Raw genomic sequence first — 24,405 nt, 5'->3', positions numbered from 1 at the left:
CAGAGTATAGGTCGCTGGGAGCTGATGACAACAGCAGTCGTTGTCAAGAGGGAGTGTGCAAGATCCCCTGGGTGCTGAGAGCAGTGCATTTAGGAGCTGCCACCTGACTCCCTAGAACAGACAGGCTGTCTGCTGGGGTATCTCAACTCTGTCCCTCATCACTCCAGGCTCCTTTTAGTAGAATAACAGGGGGAAGTGTTAGGGTACCTGCATTTGGACTTATTAACCTGTGAACATGGCAATGCCCTTCACCTCTCTGAGCTCAGGTGCTAGAGCCAGACTGCCCACTGGTTGAACCCCAACTCTACCACTTATTCCCTATGCCTCAGCTTCTTCATCTGTAAAATGGGGATACTCATAGCATTTTCCTCATAGGGTGGTTATGAGGATAGAACACAATGAATAATTTATATAGCATTTACAACAGTGCCTGCACACAGTAAAGTCTATAAAGTATTAGCTTTTATTATTATTTTAGCTATGATTATTACTACTGTTCTTATCTCCAAAGTATAGAATGGGATTGAATAACCTTAAAGGTCTTTCTTTCCCTTCCTGTACTGTTACTGGGAATGCTTTCTTGCTGTGTGGCCCTGAGCAAGACCCTTCTCCTCTCTGGGGCCACAGGTTCTTGTAAGTGAGGTGCTGGAACTCAAGTCCTGAAAGTCTGTGAATTTATGAAATAAGGATAAGGCGACTCCTAGGGTGGGGTTTGCTTGTTATTTTGGCCTCTCCTGAGGATGCTGGAAATCTGTTTTCCTTACCTTAAAAATTTACTCAGAATTTAATCCTCCCATTTTTGTCTATTATGAGCAACTGCTTATCTCATCTTAGCTGAGACAAACAGTTAAGTAACCAGAATAATAGTTTATATTCCTAATGAGTTTTTAAAGCTCCCCATTCACTGAGTGTTGACCAGGCACCTTCCTAAGCCTGGGCTGATTGGTTCCATCATCATTACAACTCCAGGAGGGAGATTATTGTCCCCATATTAGAGATGAGGAAATTGAAGCACACAGAGACTAGGCAGCTTGCCCAAGGACACACCATTAGTAAACAGTAAATCCAGATTCAAAGCACAAACCCTGATTTCAGATTCTACAAACATTACCCCCACACTACACTGGCAGTTGGCCTTGAATTTGACTTCTGTGATGATAACAGATACCATGTTATTCCTTTCAATGAACTGCTCAGAGTACTGATTAAAACCACAGACTCTCATCATTGAAAGATATTCAGGGTGTGTTCAACTTTGGGAGGGTCATAGGGCCCTGTGAAAAGATGAAAGAAGCTATGAACCCTTCTCCTCCACTAAAAACATTCATATCACATCCACACATAAACATACACAGATGTGTCTCCATTTCAGAGGTTCAAACGTCTTAGGCTAAGAATCTCACATAATGCTTAAATTCTCTTGAAATTCTCCAGTAAGTGTTCATCTTTGCTCCAGTTTTGCATTGACGAGAACTTCCTACCCAAAGGGGTTGTCCGTTCCATTAATGTTCCCTCTGATTGTTAGAAAATTGCTCTCTCAACACAGCTGACATGTGTTTCCCGCTAACTTTGGTCCCATTTTTGCCTCCTGTGTGTTATATAGAATCAGTCCTGCCTATCTTTCCATGACAATTCTCCACATTTCTGAGGATGTTGGCCACCCTGTCTCTAGCCCTTCTAGGCTAGATGCCTCTGCCTGGCTAGATGCCATTGCTCAGTTCATTTTCCCTTGACATTTGTCAGTAGCTCTCTCAAATACCCAGAACTGGTTTATAGCCCAGAACCTAATACAGTGTTCTAGCTATGGATGGACCAGTGCAGTGCAGGACTCTCACTTTGTTTTGGATATCAGATCTCAATTAATATGTCCTCAAAGTAAGTTACATTTTTAACCTTATTTTATTTTTGAAATATAACACACATATGGAGAAATTGCCCAGTACAAAAACAAGAGTTCAGTGAGCTATCACAAAGCAGACATCCACATAACCACCACTCAAGTCCAGAGCTTGAACTTGAACTGCTGCATCCCAATGACCACTCTTCCTTCCTCCACAAAGGTAACTTATATTTTTTTATGGTAGTAATTTGCTTGCTTTTCTGAAAAGTTTTATCACCTAAATATGTATCCCATTTAACACTATAGTTTAGTTTCCCTGGTTCCGAATTTTATATAAATATAATCATATAAATAGGCATTCTTTTGTATCTGACTTATTTCACTTAATGGTTTGTTTGTGAGATTCATGCATGTTGTTGTGTATAGTTGTAGTTCATTTATTTCCATTGCTGGAATTTTTCCATTTGTCTGAATATACTGCAATTTATTTATCTGTTCTATTACTAATGGGTACATGGGCTGTGTCCAGGTTTTTAATAATTATGAACAAGATGCTGTAAACATTGGAGCACACATGCATCCATTTAGGTTGGGTATACTTAAAAAAACTGTGTAACTTCAGCTTAGTAGATAATAACAATCTGTATTCCAGAGTAGTTGAATCAATGTCACTAGCTCAGTGTGTGTGTTCCAAATATTCCATGTCCTTCCCAACACTTAGTATTATTAATCGTTTTAATTTGAGCTATTCTAATGGTTCATAGTGTTGCCTCACTGTGGTTTCCATTTGCATTTCCCTAGTGACAAATAAGGTTGAGTGCATTTTCATCTATTTATTAGGCATTTATGGATTAGGGATTTTGGCAACTCCTTACTCATCTGACTCGTACTGAACTTGGAGCCAAATGGAATAAAGTCTCTGACAAAGAATGCTGTTTAGTCATCTCTTCCCTATTGACTTCAATTGGATTTTGGGTTCCCAGAGCAGGTCCAAACATTCTTAATAATAATGACAGCTAATATTTACTGAGTGCCTACTTGTTCCAGGTGCTGAACTATGTGTTTGACATGCATAATGTCTCTTAATCTTCACATCCAGCTCATTAGGTTGATACTATTATTGTTCTTTTACATAAGACGAAACTAAGGTGGGAGAGGGTAAGTAACTCACCTAAGGACTCACCACTAACAAGTAGATTCAAATTAATACCCTTAGCCACTATAACATATTGCCTCCCAAAGATGGAAACACTTGACTATAATTTTTTAAAAAAAACTTTAAAAATGGTGAAAAACTGGATTATAAAATGGACATGTAGCAGTCAAATGGAGAAAAACCATTGCAAAGTATGACATAGGATAAATGTTCTTAATGTGTGAAGTGTTTTTACAAATTAATAAAAGGACAAGCATCTCAATAGATAAACAAGATTATACTGTATATAGCACAGGGAAATATATACAAGATCTTGTGGTAGCTCATAGCGGAAAAAAAAAGGGACAATGAATATATGTATGTTCATGTATAACTGAAAAATTGTGCTGTACACTGGAATTTGACACAACATTGTAAAATGACTATAACTCAATAAAAATGTTAAAAAAATTAAAAAAATTAAAAATGGTCAAAAGTTTCTTGGGTCAGGTAAACCTGGGAAATGCTACATGAGTTGTTATGTTCTTCTACCCTTACAACATATATGAACACATTTATGACTCTGAGAAGTTCTGCACTAAAAACCTACTTTAAGATGGAATTTTTGGCTTTGACTAAAATAGACGTTAGCATACTGGCTAATTATAATTTTTTGGAACAGATTTTAATTCTCTGATAACCACTGCTTCCTCTGGTTTCTAGTCTGGCAAAACTTTCAACAAAGGAAATGGAATTAGTTTTGTCCACGCTTTCTCAACCTTGATGCTACTGACATTTAGGGTTGGATAATTCTTTGTTGTAGAGGCCGTCTTAGGCATTTTAGGGTGCTCAACACCAATCTTGGCCTCCACCAAGTAGGTGCCAAATGCCAGTAGCACCTTCCCCACCCCCAGTTATGACAACTGAAATTGCCTCTGGACATGGCCAAATACCCCCTGGGGGAAGAATCCCACCCACCCCCTTAAGAATCATTGGTCCAGGCTTACCGGTTTCTTAAGAACTCATGGTGTGCTGCATGGTTACCTCCTGACTATTCAAGTGCTCCCCAAGCTGCACAGCATTTCACATAGTTTGATTTCTGTGCCTTGTGACGTTCACTATTCTTTCTCCTTTTTTTTTTTAATACAAGAGAGTATTGGTACATCTCTTGCCTTCAAGTCTTTCCTGTTTATTGGAATTCCTTAAATCTCCAGGCACACCAAACCACGTAGTACCCCTGTCGTGGAACTTCTCTCCATCTTTCCAACCCCTGGGTGGAATTAAGCTTCTTCCTTCAATTTCCATATACCCTGCACAGCCTTCTACCAGCCCCTACTCCCAGCACATATTATACTTAACTATTTATATGGCTGTGTCCCCAGTTCCTTAAGAGCAGGAATTGGGTCCTATTCATCCTCTGATTCTCAAAACAGAGTAGGCACCGATTAATAGGTATGAACAAAGAGGCAAAATATAGTTGTGGAGGGGTCAAAAATTTCAATCATGGGGTCCTGGATGTATTTCCAGTAAGACTGAGTTAATTGACAGCCTCTTCACCAGTTTCTTCCTAGAACATTTCTCTCCAGACAGACTTTGTTCCTTCTGGAGAGAAGGCAGAAGTACTGTAGAAGGTATCAATTTTGTCTCCCCCTCTTTCAGCCATGAATATGACATCATCTGCTCAGTTGGTATTTCCAGGCTGTTCCTGATACTTTTCTCATTCAAAACAGAAGGAGAAAAGCCCTTTTCCCTTGATCTCAGCATTTTTATAAACCCCAGTTTATTCCAACCGGTAACACTTTTTACCCTTGGAGATGTGTCCTCCCTTTCAAGTTTTGGGAATCCCTTTTGGGCCTGAGCTTCTCAGAGGCACCCCTCCCTCAAGCATTGCGTCAGTCTCTTTAAGTATTTCCTTCTTTTTGTTTCCTGTCTGGAATTATTTTAAGATTTAGAAACAGAATTTAACTCTTGGGAATCCTCTAACTTTACCAGAGCTGTCCAAAATGGTGGCAGTGAAAGAAAGGGACAGGTTTGAGAAACATTAACAAAGGGCAAGTGACAAGACTTGATGACCATTGGGACATGGGGGATGGGAGATGATTTCTGCCCAGATTTCTGTTTCAAGACAACGGAGGGACTGGTGGTTCCTGCTGTAGAGATGGTCACAGGAAGAGAAGGAGGATGGAGATGAGGAAGGGGAGTGAGCTGTTTGAAAAGAAAACAGGCATGGTTTGGGGTGTTGAGAGTCTGAGGTTTCCATGGGGGATGCAGTGGAGATGGCGAAGGGGTACCTGGATGTAAAAGCCTGATGCTCTGGATAGGAGATGCGACTCGGGGGCTGTTAGTGTGTCGATGGGAGCTGTATCTGAGAGAGTAGATGAGCACTCAGATGGTGTGTGCTGATGGAATAGACGTGGCTAAAGATGGGGCAGGAAGGGCAGCACTTGAAGGCGGGGTCAGAGAGAGCGCAAGAGAGCCAGGAGAGGGGCATGAATTTGAGTCCACTGGAGAAAGAGTTTCAGAGCAGAAAGATGGCCAGAAGCTTTAAATGATATAGAGAGGTCAACTCAGATATGGACAAAGTGCCTGCTGAATTAGAAGGGGAGGATCATTGGGGACCTTGGGGAGAAGAGCAGCCTCAGCAGAGTAGAGGGGGCTGTAGCCAGATGACAGTGGGTGGAGGAGGGGTTAGGAGGAGAGGCAGTGGGAAACAGACATAGGGTGGCACCTGAAGAGAGATTCATTCATCCACTCAACTAACAAACTGAGGGGCTATGGTGCACCAAGGACCATTCTGAGACATGGGTACAGTACAGGGCAAACAGGTAAAAATCTCTGCCCTCACAATGTGTACTTTTTAGAGAGAGGTAGTATGGAGGGAAGGTTTTTTAAGATTTATTTTTTCTTCCAGTTTTATTGAGGTATAATTGACAGAGGTTCATTTTAAAGATGGTTATAAGAAGTATCATCATTTGCCAGGTGAGGAGGCCAAGAGAAGTTAGATGGTAACTTGCTCCAATTCACACAAGTGTCTGAGCTGGGGTCATGCCCTGACTTGTCTGACCCTTTTCATTCTGTGCTGCTTGAGGGGGATGGAGTTTAGGTGGGAAGAGGTGAAACAGAAGGCATAATGAAGGGGAAGAACAAAGGCACAGGGTGCAGGGTTATTTATGGCTGGACTGGGCTACACAAAGCAAGGTGTCTACTGGTTCCTGCAGTCCTTTATCTAGGACCCCGTGTTGGGCCACGTGCTTGGGCTCAGGTCCCTCCAATGGGGATGGAAGGCACTGAGATCCACATGTTCTTACACAGTTCTACTTGAATGAGAAGCTTGAGAGGTGGTCTGTGGAAGCGCCCACCACCACCCACCTTATTTAGAAGTAAATCTCCAGAAGCTCAAGCACTGATCAATATCCTTTCATGAAATCTATATAGAGATGCTGGAAAAAGTCTTTCTTCCTCTGGGGCAGTGATCTTAGGGACCAGAGTGGGCCACCCACAGCCATCTATCTTGACTATCTGAAGAAAACACCAAGTAGAGAAAAACAGAGATGAGCTGATGATGTCATTTGAGCTCCTGGACCCAGCTCTGCCTGAAGCTATCAAGAACCATCCCATATTCTTTTTCACCTATGACTGAAGCATTATGCTGTACACCAGAAACTGACACAACATTGTAAACTGACTATACTTCAATTAAAAAATACATATGTACAACAACAACAAAAAAGAACTACCCTAGACTTCCTGATGCTGGAACCAACAAATTACCTTTTGCCCCTCCATTTGAGTTGAGTTTCTACACTTGCAACTGCAAGAATCTGATCAGCATAGTTTGTCATAATACATCAGCTGTGACTATGTAAAGTATGTTATTTACTTTTAGGAAAACTAACTGACACCTGGGGCTTCCTCCACGGAGCCCTATGCAGTCACCACCTTCTAAGTGCTAACCCTGCTGGTGATAAAGAGGTAAGTAGGACATGGGCTTACACATAGCTGTGGTGATGATGGGGGAACAAAAGAATCACCATCTACAAAATGCTTTCCATCCATTTCTCTGAATCCACAATCACAGGAACCAATTAGCTAGTAATTCCAGGTAGGGTTTGGTAAATGCAGACTGAGCTGGAGAGATGTTCCATGGGAGCTCAGAGGAAGGTGGGTAGTGGAGGGGAGGGAATGAATGTGGGGCTCCTCTCACATTCTGTTGGGGAGGCTGGGCTAATGTGGGGTGGTAAAGGATGCAGGGAGAGGGGGACAGGTAGCCTGGGGAAGCTGTGTGAGTATTACTGGGAGCATAAGTGCTGCTTCTCATACCTTTCCCATCCCGGCATGGGCGTGTCCCAGCTTGACCACCACAGGGAAGTGTGGGGCTGTGAGCTGAAAGAGACAAGAGGAAATCACTCATTAGCATCCCAGAGCATCACCACCAAGACTTTGGGTACTGCTTATTTTGTACAAAGCTCCAGCCATCTGATTCACCAGGAATTCCCAACAAGAATGCTTTGACAGATGATCATCGTGCTGTGGCTTAAACACCCTAACTGCTGGTGCTTTCAGCTTCCAAAGGTAGCGCCAAGTTCTTAAAACCAGCCTGCCTGGGGTATCCACTAACCTGGGGAGACAGCCGAGCACAGCAAACCGACTGGTTTCAAATTCTGGCTTTACCACTTGTGCAACCTCAGACAAGCTACTCCATGGATCTGTGCTTTGGTGTCCTCATCTATAAAATGGGGACGAGGAGAATCCATCCCAAAGGGTTGCTGTGAGGATTAAATGAGTTCTTACATGTGAAGCCTTTACACTGTAAACACTCAGTGCAATATTCCTGTCTCGGTTCTGCCTTATGTTATTCCCCCTCAGCAACCTTCACATATCTGGGAACTCTCATTCCCTCCCCCAGCTCTCTCCAGGCCACCCCATGAGTCTTCTTTATAGCAGTGGTCCTGTCCATCACAGGCACAAGCATTCATGGGCTGCACTGTGTGGGCACTGTGCTGAGCGACTGCCCTGGATTATCTTCTTTAGAGAGAGATGGGGCAACAGCCTGGCCTGGTTGGTTCCCTGTTACATCCCCAGCTCCTAGAACCTGACCTGGGGAAGGTGCTTGATATGGAATCTGTGCCTAATCAGGCCTCTGAGCAAGACCTATGAGACATGCATGCCTCTTCCTATGATACAGAAGAGGAGAGGGGCTCAAGTGATCAGGTGCTTGTCCATGCACACTCACTCAGCTAGGAAGTGAGGGAGCCAGATTCGAACCTAGGCTGTACATTTCCTCCTCATGCTGTTCAAATTTTGCCTGAGATGTATTTGCTCGGTGTCTAGAAGTATATTGGGAGTTGCCTGAATGCAAAAGTTATCCTTTCCCATTATTTAGTAATACTCTTATTTTCCCAACTTGGAGAAGCCCCTGCTAGAGGTAATCAAATCCCACTCTATGCCGCACAGTTGTCTGTCCTGGTGCCTGTCCCTCCATCTTGGATTGTCGCCTGACACTCTGGACACTTTGAGAGGAGAATCCAGCTCTTGCCTCTTGGTGCCCAGTACCTAGTCTTACATGTAGGAACTGCTGTAGCCACTGCAGAAGGGTCTGCTGGGGTCACAATGCCATTCAATGGACCTCATTTCATTTTACCCTCTCAGTAGCCCCATGAGGCAAGCAGGGAAGGTATTCTTATTACCATTTCATAGATAAGAGAACCGAAACTCAAGGCAGCTTCTGGGAAGGGGTGGAGCTGGGGTGTCAACTTGGGTCTGTCAGACTCCAAGCTTGATGTGAATGGTTCCTCTAAGATCTAGCACAAGGGCTTTCTGCAGTAGATGCTGAATAAAACATTTCCTCCCTGATTGCAGGCTAAAATTTATCATATCCTGGTGCCTAAAGTGAACAGATATATCTTTAAAAAAAGGTAACATGCACTCACCAAAAGCAGTATGTACTCACTATAAAAGGTTTGGAAAATATAACGAAGTGCTATGTTGTTATGTATAAACAAGACAATCAAAATCACCCTCAAAGTTTTACCAGTTTTAGTGTATTACCTGCTGGTTTTGTTCTTTTAGTGGAAATTTTTTCTTATGATTTCTTCTGCTCTTACAAAATTGAGAGTATAGTGCATACCCAATTTTGCTTCTTGCTCTTCCCACTTAATGTTAAGCATGTTCTTGGTGGTGATTATTTGTCAGCTTAAGAGTTGTTATCTAATATTTCACATATGAAAAAATACTTAAAGAGCAATATTGTGGACATCACTTAGTTTAAGAAATGAATGATTATCCAAGCAGTTGAAGCCCGTGATGTACTTTTTTCTTATCACATTTTCTTCCCTCCCATCCCAGAGGTAACCATTATATAAATTCTGTGTTTATTATTCCCCTGTGTTTATTAATATTCTAACTATTACATATGATTCCCAATCAATATACATTACACATTTTAAAACGTCATGTAAGTGGCATCGAAAGAATCTAGTACAACTTTTGGGTGCGTTATGTTTGTGAGATTCATGTATATTGATATGTAGCTCAGATTCATTTTTACTACTGCCAAGTATTCCATTTATGAACTCATTACCATTTGTTCATTTTCTGCTGATGATTTCTATTTTTCCAATTATAAACAAGCAGGGGAGTTTCTCCAGGGCACATGCACAGGAGTAGAATTGCTGGGGCTGAGCTTTGTTAGATATGGCCAAATTGTTCTCCAAAGTGGCTGTACCCACTTAGCTCTCAGGGGCAGGAAAAAAGATCCCAACACTTGAGGCTGAAAAGACTTAAATTTTACCAACCCAAGGCATGTGAAGTGGAATGAATGGCTGCATTGTCACCAATGGCTGCTGCTCCCCAGTAGAATCATCCGTCGGACCTGCTATTCACTCACAGACCTTACACACCCCGCAGTCCAAGAACTGCCCAGGCCACTGTGGGGCTTCATCTCCATCTCCCTTTAAGGTAGAGCATGAAGTGAGGGGAAATGGGTATGTTCTCTTGTCCTCTCACTCCTCCCAGCCTGATCATTTCCCCATATACTGACAGGTACTGGAGAGAACTGGATGTCAGAGTTACACTTAATCTTTGTTTAATCATGGACCAGATATTTAACCTCTATGAACCTATTATTAGTTCTATAATCTGCAAGATGGAGACAATAATGCCCAACTCACAGGATTGTTGGGGGAAGAAGAAATAAAGAACGTAAAACTGCTTAGTGCCAAGTGGAGGTTCAAAATCAAAATGTGAAGTAGAATTGAGGAGAGGAAGGAGATAGTCCTGGCTTTGTGGGGTGAGGAGAGAAATAAAGGAAGGCTGGATGATGAAGGAAGGAGAACAGAGGCTCCAGCTTGGCAGTATCTGACTGATAGTATAAGAAGGAATGAAATTAAGTACAACAAAGGAAAATCAGGGGGCTACACCAGAGGGAGGAATGAGAGGTGATTAAAATTTGATAATTTTAATCTGTAAGAACCTTAGCAATAATCTTACCTATTTCCCCGTGTTCCCATGCTGTGGTATGTAGAATTTCTAGGAAGCTCCCACAGATGCCCCCCTCTAATCTCTGAAGCCTCTAGATGTGATGAAATTGTCACACAATGTCATACAATGATTGTTCTGTTATATGCACAGGTGACCTTAAAATAGGGAGATAATCTTAATCAAATCACATGAGCCCTTAAAAGCAGAGCACTTTTTCAGGCTGGTGGCAGAAGAGGAAGTCAGAGAGATCCAAAGCATGAGAAAGACTGAACACATATTTCTACTTTGAGATGGGGCAGCCACATAAGAAGGAATGTGGGCAGCCTCCAGGAGCTGAAGGTGGCCCCTGGCTGATAGCCAATAAGGAAACGGAGACCTCAGACCTACAGCTGCAAAGAACTGAATTCTGTCAATAACAAGAATGAAATGGGGAGAGAATCCTGGGCTCCAGCAGGAGAATGCGGCATGCTGGCATACTGATTTCAGATGGATGAAACCCTAAGTAGAGTAGTTGTGCCATCCCAGACTTCTGGTTTACGAAACTGTGAGATAATAAAGAGGTTTTAAGCTGCTAAATTTGTTAGAGCAGCAAATGTCCTCCTAGGTACTGAAGCCCAGAGAGTGAAGTGATTGTTTTCATGCCACACAACAGCAGAATTAGAGTCAAACTCACATGTTTTGACTCTTTTAATCAAGCTCTTGCTCTACCAAGGCACACTTCCCCAAAATGGCTCTTTTCACTTAATATCACACCATGTTGGGAAGGGATAAATTTGGGAGTTTGAGATTTGCAAATATTAGCCACTACATATAAAAACAGATTTTAAAAAAAGTTTCTTCAGTATAGCAAAGGGAACTATGTTCAGTATCTTGTAATAACCTTTACTGAAAAAGAATATGAAAATAAACATAGGTATGTATATGCATGACTGGGACATTGTGCTGTACACCAGAAATTGACAAATTATAATTGACTGTACTTTTAAATCATACCATGTGCACCCTTTCCCCATGTCAGTAGGAACACTACTGACCTAGTTGTTTTAATAGCTTCACAGTATTCCACAGGACACATGGGCTGCAATTCTTTGGCCATTTTCCTATAATGGACGTTTGTGTCATTTTTTCTCTTTCTCTCTCTCTCTTTCTCTGCGAGCAAGACCACTGAATATCTTTGTACAAATGTGCTTGTAAGCTAGTGTCTTAATTTCTAGTGGCCAGGCCAAGAGCTTTTCAAGGGGAGGACCAGCAGAATTTGGAGACATCCTGATAGGTTTCCAAAGTCATTTGTTAGCGCTCAAGAAATAAATGTGGGTGCCATGGTACTGTACACTGTCCACCTACCACATGCCTCCTAGGCTACTAACAACTACACTTATTGAGTGCCTTGTAAGGGCCAGGGATGGTTCTAGGCACTTTATATATGTTAGCATTCGTCTCTTCCCCCATGTGATAGATAAGAAGTCAGAGGCAAGACATTTGACCAAGGTCAGGCAGTTAAGACATGGAGGAGCATCTCCACTGCCACCCAGGCTTTCTCCTCATCCCTTCCCTTTCCCTTTCCAAGCTGTTCAATTGGGTTTCAAAGGCCATTCTCATTTCCACTCATTTGCAACATGCCAGCCCCTCCCCAAACACAGACAGGTCACAGAGGACAAAAAACATCTTGTCGGCTATTTTCTCTCTTCCTTTCCCAACAATAGCTTTATTTAGTTCCCCTGGGGATGGCGGGGCCTGCACCAGTCTCTCACGGGCTCCCTGTCCCCGCTCACATGCCCCCGGGTGCTCCAGAGTTCAGCACTGCCCAATGGCGTGAGAGGCCTCACATCCTGTTAGAAGGGTCAGATCAATTTTTGAAACCAGAGATCCCCACCCTGATAAGGGCCCTATTCAAAAGTCTCCCAAGAAACCAAAATAAGTGGGGGTGGCCCAGTGCTCATGCTGGGCGTTCTCTTGAGGGGCTGGAGTCAGAGCAGTATGGGCCACTGTACCAGCTCCATCTTCAAGTCATGGAATTGGAGATCTGGGACCTGAGTTGTCTGGTGCAGCTTCCCATAGCAGGAGGCAATTCCCTCCACATTTGTGACCTTCTGGAGACATAAATAAGTAGTGTCTGGTCCATGCGCATGAGGCTTTGCCTGATCTAGTTCTTGCCTCCCTCTTCTGTTTTGTCTTGTGTTTCTCCCTTCTCCCCACCCCAACCTCTGCCTACCAGTTACATCCCAACCCATAGGCCTCTCCATTCTTCACTGAATGGGCCACTCTCCCTCCAGCCAAAGGGCCTTTGCACATGCTGCCCCCTTTTTTTCTGAAACTCTCTACCTAGCACTCTTTTCTAGGTCAACCCCTTTTCATAGTTGAGGTCTCAGTTGAAATGCTCTGTCCCTAGAGAGTGCTTCTCTGGCCACGGGTCTAAAGTAGGTGCTTCTTGTTATCTTTTTATCAAACCCTGGACTCTCCCTTCATAGAGCTAGCCACTTCTGTAACTGCATATTTATTCCCTTTGTGTTCATCTCTCAACTCCCCTGTAGGTACTCTGACAAAACAAGGTGCTCTGCATGGTTTGTTTACCACTGTATCTCCAGGCTCCATCCAAAGCCTGCCATGCAATGAACTGTGCATGCAGTGTATTTGTCAGATGGGTGTAAGACAAAGCTTCGCATGACAGGGAAAGAGTCAGAGTCAGACAGAATTTGGGGAAAAGTTGTTAATAAGGTCGGTTTGAGCAGAGACTTGTTGGGGAAGCAGTGGGAATTGGGGTGAAAATATGGTCAGTAGCAAGCTTCGGGGAGCTTTACACCAGAGAAAGGAGTCCGGATATATATTCTGTGGGCACTGGGCAGCCGTTGAAGGTTTGGGTGCAGAGGGTAGACACAGACAAAGCAGGTTCAGGAAGACTATTCTGAAGGCTGTGTTAACAACAGCTCCCATTTTGGGAGCACTTATTTACAGTGTACCAGGCATGGCGCTAAGCACTTCACATACATCGCCTCATTTAAATCTCTTGACACTTCTATGAGGTAGCTCCTATTTCTACTCCCATTTTACATACAAGGATGTGAAGGCCAAGAGAGGTGAAATTTCTTGCCTAGGATCACTCAGCAAGAAAGTGGAGGAGCTAGGATTTGGTCAGAGCCCCACTGCCTTATTGTCACATGGTGTTGCTTCTGGGTAATCATGTTATCCATCATCCAGGGTTCCCATGTGCCCAGAACTATGTCCACTCACTGACTTGGTTGGAGAGGGTGGGTGGAGGACAGAAGACTCCTTTGGACAAGACCGCTACTGTAATAACCAAGCACTCTGGGGTACAGTGGAGGCAGCACATGCTGTGGAGCCAAAGACTCTAGGGTTCACATCTAGCTCCGACACCTATGGTTTCGAGCCCCTAGGTAACTCACTGGTCACTCTGTGACTCAGTTTTCTCATCCCCTAAATAAGAATATCATTTGACAGTTTGGAATTATAATAGATGTCCATCACTAAGTGGTCACTGCCAGTGAAGAGGCTTAAATCGAGTTAGGGGATGTGCAAGGCCTGGCACATAACAGGACAGCAATCTATACTAGTTTCCATTCCCTTCACATCTGTGATTTCAGGCACATGGTGAACAGTGTGGGTAGGGGGTTGTCAAGGGCTGATGGACAGGACTCAGTCACTCCTGGGATACAGGATTGGGGAAGAGAAGAAGGCAAGGAAGCCTGATGCCATGTTGTCAGCAGGGAACATGAAGAAGCCTTTGACAGAAATGGGGCAGCCCAGAAACGGGGTTTGTTACAGGAAAATCTTTAAGAAGATTCATTTGACAGAGAGAACAGAAACATCTTGACAGCTGCTTGATAAACCTTAACCTTGGTAAATTGTATCTGATAGAATCTCCTTGGAGTTAAGCACTGCACACCAAGAAAGTCTTGTCTGGAGGGAGGAGAATGGACAAGATGATCTTTGATAATTTTTTCCAATCCTTTAATGTTGTGACAAATCTATAAAATACCACCTAGGCGACTGAAACATATCAAGGCAAAAATACGTCAAGACAAAACTTCTGTCCACAGCTTACAGGGCTCTGTGAAATCTGGCCCCAGCCTTCTTCCTCAACCCCATCTTACCCCTGCTCCCCATCAGCTTCTTTACCCCAGCCTTACTAGCTTTCTTTGTGACCCTGATACTAACTTTGTTCCCTCCAGCCGTGGGGCCTTTGCACATGCTCTTCTCTTTGCCTGGAACAGCCTCCCTGTTCTTCCTATCCATGCATCAGATCACAGCTCCAGAGTCACTTCCCCAAGCAGCTGGCACTCACCTCCCTGTCTAGGCTTGCTCACTTCTTTCTCTTTCTTAGCACTTCTGCCATTTTAAATTTGTCTGTGTGATTGCTGGATAAATGTCTGACTCCCTCACTATCTGTAAGCTCCATGAGAAGCTGCGGGTCTGTGTCTACAGTTACTCATCACTGAATCCTCAAGTCCCTCCTGGATTACAGACCTGCCTCCTGAGCCCAGCCCCTAGATGGTCCCACAGGCACTTCCAACCCAACGTTTCCAAGCAACCTCATGAACGTCCCATCAAAATGCTCTCTTCCCTTTCTGGATCCAGACCTCAGTCAGTGGTCCCACCACCCACCTAGATGCCTGAGATAGAGGTCTCGCCTGCCTTCTCCCTTCTTGTATCTGACCTAGACCCAGGGCTGGCTTATAGAAGAGGGCCAGAAAATGTTTGCTGAATGAGGCCTGTGGCCTCACTGCCCAGCTTAATGCTCTCTGCCCTTAGCACCCTACCTCTGAACCCTCTGCATCACCTCTTCCTACTTTTAGTGTGTCTTGGAAAAATACTGGTAGCATATTTAGAAAAATTAAACTAAACCTGCCCTAACAAAATACAAACATTCCTTTCTGTTACATTTCCTGTTTCCCTGAGAAACGGAATAGTCAAAAATAAACAAACCGATAGGATGGCAATATTTGTCTGCAAATACAGTTTTCTTGTTCTCACCCCTGTGATGTTGATGGCATTGAACAGACCTGGGCTGCCAGCTCTCCTCCCGTGAGGATTCTGCTGGGTACTCTCCCAGGAAAACACCCCAGCAATGTAAGGGTCTGAATGATCCAAGGTGCTGAAGACCATGCTGAATCACATGGATTTACACAGCCATGAGATTTTAAGCCCTTTAGATTTGCCATCATAATTTACTTTTATTCACACTCTTATTCTAGCTCCATCTCTAGGTGGGGAAAAGCCTCCTTTACAATCAGATGATCCCTAACATGGGAAATTATTGTCCTTCTTAGTTACTTTAGAAAATAGCTCAATAATAATTGTGCTCCTTCAGTATATGCATTTCTTTGCTTCAGTTTATGTTCATAGTGTGATGTCTTAAGATTCGAGATAAATGTAAATTTTTGGTTACAGGTACTCTTGTTGATGTTGCATAGAACTTGCTTACTTGGGGCTATAAGCAAAGGACATAATTTCCTCTGCTTCAGGGAAGAGCTATTCATGGAATGCTGTAGAATGAGGAGGAAGAGCAGGTGGAGGCTTTGAAGCCAGACAGTCCTGTTTAAATACTGTTTAAATACTGTTGGGCAACTCAGTTCTTAGTTGTTTTTTCTACAAATGGGAATAGACACACCTGCAGTTAAGGTGATTGTGAAGATTTGAGTTTGTATGTAAAATACATGCTACATATAGCTGGATCCTGGGCAGAATTCTCTGGGGATAATTTGAACTAGCATTCACTTAAAATCAATCCAAAAAGTGTCAAATTACCACCTGATGCAGTTATGGACGGGTTACCCCTCCCCTTTTTTTGTTTTTAAAGTTTTCCTTTTTATATTATGTGTTATAAAAACTTGCTTTGAAATTATTTTTTTAATTATCATTAAATTGATGTAATGGATAGATCTGCTTTTCCTTGCCTTCAGAATGATTCTAGGCACTTATTTTCCTGTGCAGAAATATACTCAGACTCTGATGATTGCATGCTGCCTGTTTTTTTTTCCTATAAACCTTGTATAACCTTTCATTTAATACTGTGAAATCTGACTTACCACAGCTGCAGTGATAGTGCCTGCCTTAAAAAATAACAGCTTAATTGAGAGAAAATCCATATACCATAAAATTCACACTCTTTAAAGGGTACAATTCAGTGACTGTAGTAAATTCAGAGTGATAATTGTACAACCATTATCAGTATCTAATTTCTGAACGTTTTCATCACTCAAAAAGAAATCCATTACCAGTCACTCCCCATTTGTCCCTCCTCCCAACCCTTGGCAATCAACCGTCTACTTTCTGTCTCTACTGATTGGCATATTCTGGAAATTTCATATGAATGGAATCATACAATATGTGACCTTTTGTGACCGGCTTCTTTCATTTAGCCTATATTTTCAAGGTTCTTCTATGTTGTAGCATATATCAATACTCCATTCTTTTTTATTGCCTGACATTTAAATATACTTGAAATGGGCTAGGTATGTATTTCCAGTGACTGCAAACCATGAAGGCAAATGAATGTCTTAGCAAGTTTCAGTGAATAAAGATAATACTTTGGTCACGCCATGGATCTGAAATAATTATAATATCCAGCTGGGCATCTTATGAATTTGTAATACTTGGGAAGGAGTAGGATTTTTACTGGCAAACCGACACCAGCTTGCAGGTATTTGCATCCTGTGTGTGTCAAACCTTGTCTACTTCAGTCCCCATTGTTTCTTCAGCCCTTACAAACAGAGGGCCTGAACCAGGTCATTAGTCCAATTATTGAAGCAAGCAAGATCTCTGCTCCTGGCACATCCTCACTCAATTTGTCGTCCCATGAACAAGTTGATAAAGAGAAAGGCTAAGAGGGAAAAATGTCTAGGGACCAAAGAAGGAAGTATTAAGAAATACTGGTACTGACAACCCACGAGCAGAGTAAGAGAGAGAAAATGATCTCTGGTGCTCCCTCCCCCTTACAAGACCAAGTGCTTACAAGTGCTGAGGGCTACATAAACATTGGGCGCTGTTATTATTACCACCACCATCGTCGTTGTTATGTATAGACTGAGCTGCTTTTAGAGGTGCCTTCTCCCTTGTACTGCCATTCCAGGTGACTGGTTTTCTCTTGGTGTCTCTATCCATATTTAGGTCCCACTAGAGCACCGCCTTTCTTTAACTTCCTCCTTACCATTTCTTTCCATCTATGGAAGAGGCTGCACTGCATAGTGAGCATTTAAAACTACAGGTGGCCTGGGCTGAGCACTACCGCTGCTGAGCTGTGTGTCCTTGGGCAAGTTACTTCACTTCTCTGTTCCTCAATTTCTGCATTTATAATTAGGACAGTATGTTTTACACAGGTTGTCTTAGGATTTAAATGTTTTAATATACAGGAAGCACTTAACTGGCCACAGAAGGAGTGCTAGAATCATGCTGGTTATTGATATTAGTCATGTTAACACAACACTATTCTTGCAACTGCTGTTCTGTCTCCATCCCTCACTGCTCTCAGCTTTCCAAGAGGACACCTGCCAAGAGGAATCTGGGCTTCCACGTTTGAGGCTGGCAGGGGTATAATGGGTTATCCATGTGGCCATAAATCTGCAGTAGATGGATGTGTGTTGGAAACAGGGAAGGACATCTTGAGGTGAGGATTCTGAGCCCAAAAAGAAAGATGGATGAGGGTCATTCCAGCTCTTTCCTGGGCTAGGGTCAGGCAGCTCTGCTTGGACACAGGGGAGGGATCTGATGACCCTCAAGGGTCACCCCAGCTACCAAGATCCCCACTCTTCTTCATTACACTGTATCAGGGTCACCTGTCTGACCCAACAGAGATGAGCCCTGCCCTACCCGAGGCGGGCAGATGTGGGAAGGGAACCCCAAATCAGTCAGTAGAGTAGAGCCCTTTCATTGCCTACAGAGGGAAACTGAGGCCAGAGAAGTAGAGACCCTGTGCAAGTCCCGTGTCCAGCTAACATCTTTATAAATAAGACAACTGAGGTGCAGACAGAAGGCACTTGCCCAAGGCTACAGAGTCTGTGAAACCAAGACTTCAATTCCAGATCGAAGGTCCCCTTCTGAATCAGAATTATTTCTGTCCCACCATGTCTTCTCCACCCATGTGGAATACATTCTGTGCCTGCCTCATGGAAGTGGCCCCTGACTCCAAGGAGCCTTTTATTTTGCAAGTTCCAGAAAAATGTCAAAAAAAATTGTTCAATGAGAAAGAAAGGTTGGAAACTTAAAAAGTACACCCACCATTTATCGGTAGTTGACTGTGTGACACTTTGCCAAGTGCTGATGAATGTTTCCCCTTGGATGTACGGATGGGGAAGCGGGTGTACACACACACACACACACACACACACACACACACACACACACACACACACATAAAGCACGAGTAATAGGCAAGGCTTTGGTTCCGTCTCAGCTCTGCTTCCTTCCGGAGGAAGTGAGAACACCCACCAGTGGAAACATTGCTCTCATTCGGGGCACGTGATACAGGGGAAAGCACACTGTAATAAAGGAATAATGCTGGTCTCAAAGGCTTGCTGTTGCATAGTTTTAAAGCCAGCCAGAGTCACCCATTGTTCAGAGAAGATATCAGACAATCTTTTCCCCACTTGTCTCAGGGCATGGAGATATGGGGAGAGGAGGGCCAACCTGGGCTCATTCTCACCCTCCCTTCCATGCTGCACAGCTGGGCTGGATGGGACCCCTCTGGCAGCTGGGGGAGAAGGGGTGGGTGCCCAGACCGACTTGGGACAGCATCTCAATGACAAAGTGGAGGGGAGCCAAAGGGGCTTCCAGTCTCCCTAAGTTTGGAGTGTAGGCAGCTGAAAGCAAAGCTGGGAGACATACCTGACACCTGGTCATGACTGGCCTGGAAGATGAGACTTTCTGGGGACTGAGGTTTCCAGGGAATGCTGGGTGACAAGAACTGGGGGAAGAGAGAAGCACTCTGCACCCAGCTGCGAGGTGGAGGGGGAGGCAGAGGGTGAGGGGTGAATGAGGCTCTGGGTCAGCACTGCAGTGAGCTGGTCCCTAGTGCTCCTCTGCCAGGGCTCCAGCTCAGGACAGGCAGGGAAATTTCCATCAGCTCTCACTGAAGGGAAAACTACCAGGACCCAAACAGACACCAGGGCCTTGTGTCAGAGGGTAAGGCATGTCTCTGGATGTAGGGGCCCGTTTAAGGAAGGAGTCATGCTCAGAGATGATAGAGGCCAACTATTATGCCGTGTCTACACGTAGTGGGCTCCACAGCAATTGAATAGACACAGCTCATTGAATCCTCATGACAGCCCTGTTGTAGTGCTACCATTACACCTAATTTACAAATGAGAACACCAAGATTGAATTAAACATCCTGCCTAGGTTGGCCAAGGCCAGAGTCCATGCTTTGGGACCAGACTACCTTTCCCAGCAGCCCCAGGGACATAGAGAGGACCCAGGCCACCCTCAAGGGGCTCACAGGCTACTGGGGACAGCAGATCTATAAATGGATGATTTCAACAATGTAAACATTTAAGAGAATTATTTGAAGAAAGTGCTTTAGAAGCAAAAAAAAAAAAAAAAGTCAATGTCATCTGTCGGGGAGGAGAGTTGCTGAAAGAGGTGTCACGGACAAGGTGACATTTGCATCGGCCTTTGCTGGTAAAGCAGCAGTTTGCCAAGTAGAGGAAAAGAGCTTCCAAGGAGGAGTATCCACAAAGGAAAAGGCACAAAGGTGTGAAAGTTCCTGGAGGACTCAGGGAACATCAAGGGCCACCACAAGGCTAGAAGGTCAGTAGAGGGTGATCTTTGGAGAGCAGGGCTGTCAAAGTTTCACAATCAAGGACCTCAAATTTGGGCTGCTCCCTCCAAATAAGGATATACACACAGTCATTGTACTCTATGTGTGTGTGTGTGTGTGTATGTGTGTGTGTGTGTGTGTGTTGAAAACGTTGGTTTGTCAAATGTACAAATTAAAGCTATACCACAAATTTGGTTATCCTGTTTTGGAATTTTTAAAAACATTTTTGGAGTCTCAAAAAAATGAAGCACTGTCCTCATCTTTCAAAAATACATACTGAAGTGTTTTCAGATAAAAGTACCTGCTGTCTTAGATTTGCTTTAAAATAATTCCATGTGGGGTGGGGGTGCAGAAGGGACAAGATCAGGCACGTATTGAAGCTGGGTGATGGGTACATGGACATTCACCATTTTACAGTCTGTACTTTCATGTATGTTTGAACGTTTCCGTAATAAAAGATTTTTTATTTTAGAGAGGGACCCCTCACTCTGAGTGGTCCTGGGGAGCCCCAGGATGTTCCTTCTGGTGAGAGAAGGATGAATGATGGACAAGGAGGGGACACAGGGCTAAAAAGTGGGTTAGAGCCAAATTGTAAATACCCTTGTAAACTCTTCTGAGAGGTTTGGACTTAATCCCGCAAATAATGGGAAGCCCAGGAAAGAATTTTTAGTAGGGGAATGACACCATTAGATTTGCATTTGGGAAAGAACACTTCTAGCTGGTGTCTGGAAGAGAGTAGGGGTACGTGTGTGTGCTTGGGGAGGAAGGTTTGGGGTCAGGTGGAGGGCCCAGCCCAAGGCCTGTAAGTGGTAGATTTACCTTCCCCTCTACACTGTCGCTAGGCTGTGCCACCAGGGAGGACTCAACCTAAGACAGGGACCAGGGAACAGAAAGGAAGGATGGGTCTGAGCAAGACCTCTTTTATCTTTGTCTTCCTGGCATCACACTCTCTTGTGGTTCCTTGTCACAACGAGTAATTATTCAGTGCAATATGTCAATAAGGATTACTTACTGACGATGTCTTGGGCTAGACTAGGTGTAGCCAGACCACAGCTATCTCCCTCCCTCCCTATCCCCAGAGCTGGCCTGATGCCCAGCGGTAGCCAGCTGTTGAGTGAATGGATAAATGTCTAGCACAGGGCTGTCCCAGATCACCGAATCTCTGGTGCATGAATGAATAAACCCAGCACAGCACCCGACACATAGTAGCCCCTCAATAAATATCTATGAGTGGGAATGAACTCATGTGAAATTGCAGGACACCAATACCCAAAGTGGGCGAGGAAGGTTCAGATCCTCCCTTAAGGAAAAAGCAGGTTCCTCTCGGCACGAGAGCTTCCAAAAAGGCAGTGGTTTCTAAGCTGAAAGGGGATGGGAAAAAACAAACCAGGCGCAAGGTTTGTCCATTAACATGTCAGCCCTTGAAACTTATGTCTCCATTTCTCTCTTGGCCCCTTGATGAGGTGCTTCCTCCATTTCAGATGGATGGTGTTTTTTCCCCTTTCTAAAAAAAGCTTATAGATGCTTTTAAATTAGGCAAATGAGCAAGGGCAACGTTCATTTCTCCCCCCTTTCATTTTGAAAATGTGTGGCGTGCCAAAAGGCAGTTGGACGGAATGTTCAGAGGCCACATAATAGAACAAGAGAGGCTGCCAAGATCCTAAATCACTAACCAGACAGGACAATCTCAGCCCTCAGGACTTAGACACCGCCGGGCCAGCACCATGAGTCCTAGACAAGTGAAAAGATGGCCCACAGCCCAAGGTCCAAGCAGGAAGGGACGCCCCTACCTTGAGGAACTGGGAATTCACAGTGGGCCACAGGTCTCTGACCTCAACTCTCTGCAAGCTGCCTAGTAATAGAGGAAAGTGGGTCCCTTCTGTGAAATTTCAGGGAGTTGGTCCAGTGCCAATAACTTCTTTGTGAACTTCAGTTTACTCATTGGTAAAATGGGTCCCAGTGAAGGGCTGCCAAAAAAGGAGAGAGGATCTAAATGCAGGTGTCTACCTACCATCTCCTCTCCGCTGGCCCCTCTTTCTGGAATCTGTGAGGTCTAGAGCCATGATACTCAGTGTCACCTGGGCTCTTGTTAGAAATGCTAAATCTCAAGCCCACCCCAGACCTACTGCTCAGATTCTGCATTGTAACAAGATGCTCAGGGGGTTCGTGTGTCTGTTACAGTCTGAGAAACACTGGTCTCCCTAACCATATGATCTTGACCTAGTCACTCTAGCTGTGGAATTTATTCATTTATAAAGTGAAAGGTATTACTTTAAATGGCTTCTAGGTCTGAAATCATATAAAGTTCAAGGTCTGCTAATAAATACCAGCCTTTGATCCCAAAATGTACATAGGAGTTCTGTCTCTGTTCTGAGACACTAGGTTTTGAATTGGTCAGATAATCGATGAACATGTGTTCAGGGGCAGTCGCTGGGCTGGGCTGTTAGGGTGATGTGGAGGTACAAGTACGTCCATGCACCCTGGAGTTTCTAACACAACCCCATTTGAAAATACTGTGTCACATATCAACCCTAAGTCCCAAATTTTGTTTTGGAAAATACAGGCTCCAGCAGCATTAGACAGTCCCAATTCATGGTAGATTAATTGCAATGATAGTCCCAATTAATGGTTTCCTTGTATCCATGTCCTTTACAATGTGATTTTACAGCTCCTGCCAATAAGAGATGAAGTCCATTTCCCCATCCCTTGAATCTGGGGTGTCCTTGACTTCCTTTGGCTAAGACAGTGCAGCAGAAGTGATGATGCCTAGTGCCTGTGAGCACAGCAGGACAGCAGCAGGGAGTGCTGCCTTTCCCAAATCACTCCTTGTAGTGGGTCCCTCTTTTCTAATTCACTCAGCTCTCCATATATGTTCATCTCTACTCCAGAGAGAAGGACAAAGGGACTACAGGGTGGCCAAGAGGGGCCTGCAGCATCTCTGGGGTACCGGCTGTTTTGAGCACTGCCTACAGCACTTTTACTTTCATTTCCTTGTGTATCCTGCCGAGTAAGTCTTTAAGTTAGGCATTACTATGGCTATTTTGCACATGGGGAAAACTGAGGCTCAGAAGAGATTAAGAAGCACACCCAAGATTACCCAGCTCAGAAGTAGGGGAGCAGGCATCCTGACATCAGTTGCATGTGACCATCTGATGCCCAGGTGAGATTTGCCAGGGCTGAGAGTGATGACAGATAGGAATGTGTCCTGGACTCAGATTCAGCTTCACCTGCCTGACCTTGACATCTCACTGCCTCTCCTACAGAAAGGATGGAGTGAGCTCTGTAAGTACAGACTGGGAAGGGGTGGATTCTGACCCTCCACTAAAGGCCCTGTTTACTTATAGTCTCACAGCTGGGCTGGATTAGTCTAGCTTCGTAAATAGCTTTCAAAAACCAGTGGGCTGGAAAAGTCCAATTTGTCCTGGAGAATGCACAGAGGCCCCACCCACACTCACCAGTGTCCCCTGCCCTGTATCCTGGTGCCTGACCTCTCTATTTTGTGGCCTATCTGTACCTCCTTCTCTGGACCCCAATCAAAAAAAAAAAAAAAAAAGCTTAGCATTTTCCCCCACCTCTATCCCCACCTTTGTCAAACTCTTGAAAGACTAAATTGGAAAGAGAAGCAGAAAAGAGGAAATTCCTTTCAGGCTGAGTTGCCTGGATTTCCTTTTGCTTCCCACCTCATTTCCGTGAGGGTTACCTTTATTGACTTGAGGTTTGGGTATGGAGGAAACTAGGGGCTGTATTTGGGGCCATTAGTGAAGTCCAAGCTCCTTCATTCCCAAAGGGCAGCTGAGAGGGGGGCCTGGGGGCGCCTCAGAGGGGGGCAGCTGGAACGTGTTTTCTCACAGTCACGCTTTGGTTAACATTCCAGAAAGTCAGAGCTGGGAGGAACTTACAGATCAGCAAGTCTAAAAGGTTCTGACCCTGGGTTCCCTTGCTGGGCTGCAAGGGGACTGTGGACCTCCAGACACTGGATGCAAAAATGTTCCCCTCTGTGTGTGAGGAGCTGCATGTTAAAGGAGCTGTTCCATGGCTTCTTTGTTTCTAAAAGGGGTCTGAGACATCTCCCCCTAAAAGTCCAGAATATTGGCTACTTCGAGTTTATCTTGCATTTTTGGTAGAAGAGGAATCAGAGTCCCAGAGAGGGAGAGTGTCATGCTCAAGGTCATTGATGGGATT

General features: G+C 44.2%; 1 protein-coding gene across 1 annotated transcript in view; it reads right to left on the bottom strand.

Annotated features, from left to right (window-relative positions):
• SYN3 (synapsin III) overlaps positions 1-24,405 on the bottom strand; it is a 444,384-nt gene that overhangs the window by 61,914 nt on the left and 358,065 nt on the right. Inside the window, 1 exon segment of the mRNA XM_032493378.1 lies at positions 7,296-7,358. Coding sequence (XP_032349269.1) covers positions 7,296-7,358 — 63 coding nt within the window.

Source organism: Camelus ferus, chromosome 12 (genome assembly GCF_009834535.1).
Source record: "Camelus ferus isolate YT-003-E chromosome 12, BCGSAC_Cfer_1.0, whole genome shotgun sequence".
Classification (NCBI taxonomy): Eukaryota; Metazoa; Chordata; class Mammalia; order Artiodactyla; family Camelidae; genus Camelus; species Camelus ferus.
This window is presented reverse-complemented; position numbering and strand designations above follow the sequence as displayed.